Genomic DNA, 7,862 nt, shown 5'->3' with positions numbered 1-7,862 from the left:
GATTAAATAGTATCGTTTAAACAAAAAATATATTAGCTAGTTGTACCTTATGTATTAAAGTTTATACCTCTTAATTTTCAAGAAACATCTAATATCTTTTATATAATAGTAAAGATAAATAAAGATAAAGATATATATATATATATATATATATATATATATATATATATATATATATATATATATATATATATATATATATATAGAGAGAGAGAGAGAGAGAGAGCTAGGTTCAGGTGTTTAAAGTAATTATTATGTTATTGTATGAACCAATGTGGGCCAATCAATTTTTAAGAAATATTAAATAATTAATAAATTGTTTAAGGGGTATAATAGTAATCTTGAAACATTTTATTTTTAGTAAATATTGAAAACATTTAATATCCCTTTGAATTAGGAATTTAGTTTAAAACCTTACAATACATCTACGCCTCATCCCTCACCAGCAGGTCACCGACTCAACCAGTGCCTCCTACTTCAATCGAGATCACCAGCAGCTCATCCCTCCCGATTTTTACTCCTCCACCAATCGCCGACTTGTTGGTGTCGTTTGTATCCCCCCTGTCGCAGCAAAAAAGTATTTGATTCGATTGCGATTTAGATTCAGAAGAAGATTTGAAGATGTTTACGTAACCTGATTTCCTCTCGTTTCTTATATCTCTCTCGGTCTCCCTTTATGTTCTCATCCCTCCCCTGTACTGATCCAGGCGACAAACGACTTCAAAAAAAGCTCATCGCCTCGACGCTGCTCCTATCTCAGCAAAAATCACCATTTCAGTTGAAGACTTAGCCTCTCTCCCGTCGATTTATGTGGCAACGTAGATATCACCATGAGTCCCTTTGTCCACGATAGTAGGTATGTCGATTTTGGTTTCACAGGAAACCCTAGATCAAATTTTCCTCTAAAAAACTAAATTTTGATTAGTTTTGAAGTTATATGGACTTGCTGGGTTTAGAAAATGACAAATCTTTTGAATCTATTTTATATGAATGTAAAGAAATCAGTTCTCTTATATACCAAATAATCCCTCCTACTGCGATTTGTAGTTTTCATTGATTCCAATATGTTTGATCCCTTATTTCCCTTCTGTATATGGTTGCCTCTTCCACCTTCTGTTGCTTTCTATTTCCATTTTGCTCAAATATTATCTTTCGTCTTTAAGATTACCAACCCTAACCCTTTATTGCACTTTTTTTGTTCCTGTCGCTATTCTTCGTCAATGGAAAAAAAAACATGCAATAATATTGTTCCAACTAAGAATCAGGTAATTGACTCATTGTCTGTCTTTTTTTTCGTCTCAATTTATTTGTGTAATTATATAACAAATGCTTCTTTTTTGTTTTCTCTTCAACTTTTTTTTTATGAATTTTTGGTTTTGTTATGACAGTTACGATGGACGGTCCAGGTTATTGCAATCCCTAGTATGGACGATTCAATTTGTGATTTTCGTAACACTTCTTCTCCCAAATTGCGTTTATTGTTGCTTAAATGTTGGCAGTTTCTGATTTTTTTTTTATTTGATATTAAGTGCTTGATATGAATGCACATACGGTGCTTGATGAATGCACATACGGTGCTTGATGAATGCACATAAGTTGTCTGATGGAAGGGAATAACTTTTTGCTATATCTTCTTTTGAATTGATAAAAATCAATGTTTATGATTATTTTAGTGGTTAAAAGGGTGTTGTGGAGGAAAAGAGCAAGTGAATGAACTTATGAATGAATTTATGTGATATTTTATAATATATTTTCGCTAGAAAAAGAAGGAGTCTGATGGTGTATTTCTGCATTTCTGACAACAATTCTGCCGGAATGGAATCTTGAATTCCAATTCCATTAGAATGGAATCTCGAATTCTAAGCGAATTTAAGCAGGGACTTACCAAACACAACACATACTGGTATTTTTTAGTTCCACTTAACTATTATTTTGACTATTTAATTGCTTTTTTTTCGAATCATAAAAGATTTGCTTTGTAACTCTCGCCGTACTCGATTCTCCGGTAGTTGTCGCCGCCGATGACATCTCCAACTAAGAGTATTTTGGAATTAACAAACTTCTTCATGATCATGGTGTCCTTATCATCAATGTGGTTCCTCAGAATGAGGTGATCTATATGAAACTGGTTGAAGAACTTAAGATTAGAGTTGCATCAAGGCAACGACGCATACCCATACCCCCCCCAGCATTCTACGGGAATGGAATATTGAAGATGAACAATGACCACCAATCTTCCAAAAAGAATGGATTATTCCAGCAGAATAAAATAAAATATAATGAAAAAAAATATATGTAATTGTATATTCTGGTAGAATGATTTATATATCGTATTTATTTGTTATTAATAAGTGTAACATTCTCATAGAATAGTATATAAATTTTTTTCTTTTCTAAGAATGTAATGAAATTTTTTTAAACTTTTATCCAAAATTTTGTTATTATTCAAGAAGTTCATTAAATCAAAATATATATTATGTCAGAATGTATATTCTTGTATGGTTCAATCATAGTTGTTATTTTTCAATATATTGATAAACATATTCCGTCAGAATTTCCGAATTAGGAGAATAATCATCCATACAATCAGATTTTTAAAATTAATATAATCTATTATCCCTTAAAATATGTAATTTTCCTTAAAATATGCAAATTTCCTTTATAAAATTTATATTAATTGACTAAAATACCCTTCTAGTTAAATTAGATGGTATTTTTCAATTATATTTAATTAAATAATATGTAATAATCACTTTCTTAAAATAAATAAAATTGATTGGCCCACATTTATGCATACAATAACACAATAATTAATTTGAATAGAATAACCTAGGCCTATATATATATATATATATATATATATATATATATATATATATATATATATATATATATATATATATATATATATATATATATATATAGGGAAGGCTAATGCGAAAATACATATATCTTGCGAAAATGAAAAGAACCAATTAAAATTTTACACATCATTCTTATTTTCTTGTAATTATTAAACATTACGTATATGCTATAAGGTTATATATGTAATTTAAGCAGCTAACTGTTTTGTTTCAGTTTTACAATCAATGCATGCAAAACTACATAAATAGACAACTTCCACGTATATATACATTAAATAACCACTCCAAAACATATTAAAAATAAGCTTTAACAATATCAAATTTTCTATTTTTTTTTCTAATATCAAAATTTTGTTTTCTAAAAGAAACGTGTTTTTTTTTTTTATGAAAACTTAAAAGTTTCAAAATAAAATTGCAAATTTATGAATTTAATAAAGAAACATATTTTAGAAAAAGAAAATAATTGAAAATTATTAATACATCTTCCAAAAAAAAATTGGATGTTTGAAAAATTAATGAAATGCATATGTAACAGATGTGTGTTTTTACTATTACATATCCAAATATTTATATATGTATTCTACTGGAATTGATTTAATAAATAAACAAACTTAAAAATACAATGGTGTAATAACAAAATGAGAAATTAAATATCCTCCTACTTTTTGTTCCTACATATCCTCCTACCCAATGAAATATCCTCCTACTCTTTGTTCCTACATATCCTCCTACCCAATGAAATATCCTTTTACTTTTTGTTCCTACATATCCTCCTACCCAATGAAATATCCTCCTACTCTTTGTTCCTACATATCCTCCTACCCAATGAAATATCCTCTTACTCTTTGTTCCTATATATAACAAAATATGGGGTGGTCACGCAACCCAAGCCCTATCTGCCATTTCATATCCTCTTGTTGACATGTTTGTTAAGTTCACAAGCTTTGCATCGTTGCATGCGTGTCACTTCATATCATCTTCTTTTTCTTCTTTCCTGATTTGGTTTTAGGAGCAACATCTCCATATGTAACAATGTTATTCTCTTTGTCATTTGGCTTTGTTTCACCAATTGTATTTCAACTTATTTTTCTTGCTTTTCTTTGATGATTGTTCATGACCATTTCAACATCCATTTATGCAGTTAGAGGCAATAAATCAATAAAAATACGTTAATATTTCTCACATTAGTTTGAGGGTGTATTTATATAATGAATATACATTGATTAGCATCATTCTCCATAGCAGCCTTCATAACCTTAATGTTACAAGGTGCAACTCCTTTGTCATAAAAATCAAGCCGCTCCTCCCTTTGCTCACGAAGCTTATCTCCAAAAGAAGTGATGCCACTCACTCTATGTGGTGTCATTAAAATTTACAAACTTTAATAAAGATTAACCAAAAACATAACTTCAAAAAAAATCATACACTAATTAACCTTAGAAGCAATCAACTCGAGAAGCAATTGAACACTTGTTAGCCAAAAAAGGAGCCATTCGAACTTTGTTTTTTGCAAATGCACGACCAATAAAAGATGAATGGAAAATAATTCCATATTTTGGTGAGTTCCCTTTTGTTTTCAAAGGCTTAAAATCAGAACAACAAGCTCGAGATTAATATCTAACTGTTTTTAGATAAAAATTTTGGTAGTTGTATATGCATGATAATATTGGAACTGAAAAGGGACAACACCAGGGATTTGAAGGGTAGAAGAAGGGCATTTTGCAAGATTTGTGAGGCTTCCAACATGAGATATCAAACGAGCACCAACAACTTGTCAACTTCATCAATTAAAGCAGCCAAATTTGGTGTTACGTCACTCATTTTAGCAACAAGATAGTTCTCTCTGTATTCAGCAAGGCCCATCACCCGTTGTGCAAACATCTTGACATTACTCAAGTCAACTGGTGACAAATCTTGACCTGAAAAGAGAATAGATTGGGATACCGTATTAATAATTATAACCACAAAAAAAAACAACAAACATAAACCTACCCTGCTACCCACGGAAGCTTTGGCTGCTTCAATTACTTCCTTTGTTTTTTCCACTTTACAAGCTGAATCCATTTTGCAATAACCAAACTCTCCAAGGTTAAAATGCCCTTACCGGAAAAAGAAGACGCATCAATCGAAGACGCATCAACCCACATGACTAAAAAACAATCTCTTATTACATTAAGAATCCATTTAAGTGGTATGGCTAGTCCTATGGTTTTTTTTTTGCCATGGGCGAAGAGATTTAAATATGCCCCTATGCTTATAGAATATAATATATACCGAACACCTAAGAATGTCCAAAATTTGAGTACTTTAATTCAAAAAAATAACCAGATTGGAAAAAAATGGCAAATTGACTATAGCGTTGTGCTTTTTAACATGTAACTATAAGAACTTTTAGCAAAAATGGACATATGAGTATATCACTAGGATGTGCATATTCAAAGTTCTTTTGAAAGAAAAAGAATTTTATTAAATAAAAACTAGCAAATGACAACCCAAGTACAATCTAGATAATAGCAACTAACAACATATCCCTCTTACACAAACAATGAGACAACACAATCAACTTTGGATCTTCAACGACTATTCTAGTAATTAATCTTCAAGGTGGTAACATCAACAATGTTTTAGTCGGTAGCAAACTTGGATCTTCAAAAGTGGGAAAAAACTAAGGGTAAATACGTAAAAAAGATGAAAACTTTTTAATGCTTTAGTTTATATGCATCAAAATCACCCACATAAAAAGACATTCTCTCAAGCGGTCACTTGAAGGCCGGTTGGTAAATGTGTAGATAACAGATAGAAAAAAATACATATAGGGAGAGACGAAGAAATAGAGCGTCGATAATGGTTTTAAGCGGAGAAACTAGATCAAGGATAGATGCTGACCATGACCTACACTACTGATTTTGTGTGGTGGTGGTGCGGTCTAGTTGCAGTCCAGGAGAATCTATGGTGGAGCGATTGTCTCAGTGGCGGTGGCGCGCGTTAATGTACACATATGGTGGTGTCACCAGTGGTTGGATTAGGAAATGATCAATGACGGTGTTGATTCAACGCTGGTGGTTAACCGGCGACTTCAATGACCGTGGCGGCAAATACAGTGGGAGATGTGGTGGCATTTGGCAGCCAACTAATTTTTATTTGGAAAACAAGTGCCGACAAGAATATGTTCTGCCGGTATGTCGTCCTCCCATTCGGTTCAATCTTAAAACGGGTTATGTTTTCTATTTTAAGAGACTAGTTATTTTATTTATGATAATAAGTTTGTTAACACCTTTAATTAATGACTAAAAAAAGCCCCGCCCTAAATATTTCATTTAATTGGAAGTATATTTTCGTGAAAATTTATATAGCAGAAAAATGATTTGCACTAGAAATGATTCCATGACTGATGGCACATTTAAGCTAACCCAATCTGCATCTAAATAACAATCTCAAAGGCTTTGTTACAGGAACAAATGAAGTAAGCATGACATATCATAAATAAAGGAGCAAGCTTACCAACTTCTGAGTGCTGACTAGTCTTGTCCATGATGGTTGGCAAAGTCAACATGTCACCAACAATTGAAACGATCAACCGCAACAACCCACCACCTTCCTTGGTCATATTTCACCAACTCCCTTCTCTATATATTACGATCAGTTTTCTCCTTTCTTCTCAGGTTCACTTCTACAGCCTAATATAATACCTTCCAACATTTCACACACCAGACATCCATCGGAATGGCAGCTACCGGAGAAGCTCAACCCACAAAACATCAAGAAGTTGGCCACAAGAGCCTCCTTCAAAGCGATGCTCTCTACCAATACATTCTGGAAACCAGCGTTTACCCGAGAGAACCACAAGCCATGAAAGAGCTGCGTGAGGTCACTGCTAAACACCCATGGTAAGTGCCTTAATTTACCCAAAGTTTACTATGAACTGAATATTTATGGGTGCATTTCGTTTTTCTAAATATTTTGCTTGTCATTTGAACTATAGGAATCTTATGACGACATCTGCGGATGAAGGACAATTTTTGAATATGCTTCTCAAACTCATAAATGCCAAGAACACGATGGAGATTGGTGTTTACACTGGTTATTCACTTCTTTCTACGGCTCTTGCTCTCCCAGAGGATGGAAAGATATTGGCTTTGGACATAAACCGTGAAAATTATGAAATTGGCCTTCCGATCATTGAGAAAGCCGGTGTTGCCCACAAGATTGATTTTAGAGAAGGCCCTGCTCTTCCTCTTCTTGATGAAATGGTCAATGATGTAAGTACTTACAAACATATAAAAGATATTGTTTTTTTTAATATGTATTTTCTCCAAATTATGAAAACTCATTTTGCTTTGCACATTTTGAACTACAGGTGAAACTTCATGGATCGTTCGATTTTATTTTTGTGGATGCTGATAAAGACAACTATCTTAACTACCACAAAAGGTTAATTGACCTTATCAAAATTGGAGGTGTCATTGGCTACGACAACACCCTTTGGAACGGTTCTTTAGTGGCCCCACCAGATGCACCACTCAGGAAGTATGTTAGGTATTACAGAGATTTTGTGTTAGAGCTTAACAAGGCATTGGCTGTTGATCCGAGGGTTGAGATTTGCCAACTTCCAGTAGGCGACGGAATCACTTTGTGTCGTCGTATAAGTTAATCACAAATCACGGAAATTTTCTATACACATACAAGTCTTCTTTTTGTACTTATTTTAACGATCCATGTATCCACATCTTGTAAAAGGCTGGGGGTTTTAGCTCACAGATTGTGACGAAAGTTCAAGGAATTTTTATTTATTTATTTATTATTATTTTTTTTTTTGTGAAAAAATAATCGGATGGGGAGAGCGAATTTTTTTGGCCAAAACAAACATAACTGTTGAAAATAATATGTTTTATACATTCAATCTCTTATTTATTTTGTCATTAGTTGGGAGACTCATGTATTATATGGGTTAATTTTAAAAAAATAATAATATAAATGTCAAAATATTTGAGAACTTTG

General features: G+C 32.5%; 1 protein-coding gene across 1 annotated transcript; it reads left to right on the top strand.

The window, feature by feature from the left end:
* Positions 1-6,530: 6,530 nt before the first annotated feature.
* LOC145160331 (caffeoyl-CoA O-methyltransferase-like) lies at positions 6,531-7,658 on the top strand. Its single transcript, XM_079079478.1, has 3 exons — positions 6,531-6,751; positions 6,847-7,123; positions 7,222-7,658. The coding sequence occupies exons 1-3, from the start codon at positions 6,588-6,590 to the stop codon at positions 7,513-7,515; spliced, it is 735 nt and encodes a 244-aa protein (XP_078935604.1). The 5' UTR covers positions 6,531-6,587; the 3' UTR covers positions 7,516-7,658.
* The last annotated feature ends 204 nt before the right edge of the window (positions 7,659-7,862 follow it).

Source organism: Lactuca virosa, chromosome 2 (assembly GCF_052849685.1).
Source record: "Lactuca virosa cultivar CGN04683 chromosome 2, Lactuca_virosa_CGN04683_v6, whole genome shotgun sequence".
NCBI lineage: Eukaryota > Viridiplantae > Streptophyta > Magnoliopsida > Asterales > Asteraceae > Lactuca > Lactuca virosa.
The sequence above is the reverse complement of the archived record's forward strand: the minus strand, read 5'-3'. Positions and strand labels throughout refer to the sequence as shown.

Bases quoted from the DNA above. Each gene is read 5' to 3' on its own strand.
- LOC145160331 (XM_079079478.1), top strand. From the start codon at position 6,588: ATGGCAGCTACCGGAGAAGCTCAACCCACAAAACATCAAGAAGTTGGC. The intron at 6,752-6,846 runs GTAAGTGCCTTA...TTTGAACTATAG, and splicing joins GTCACTGCTAAACACCCATG to GAATCTTATGACGACATCTG. The intron at 7,124-7,221 runs GTAAGTACTTAC...TTTGAACTACAG, and splicing joins TTGATGAAATGGTCAATGAT to GTGAAACTTCATGGATCGTT.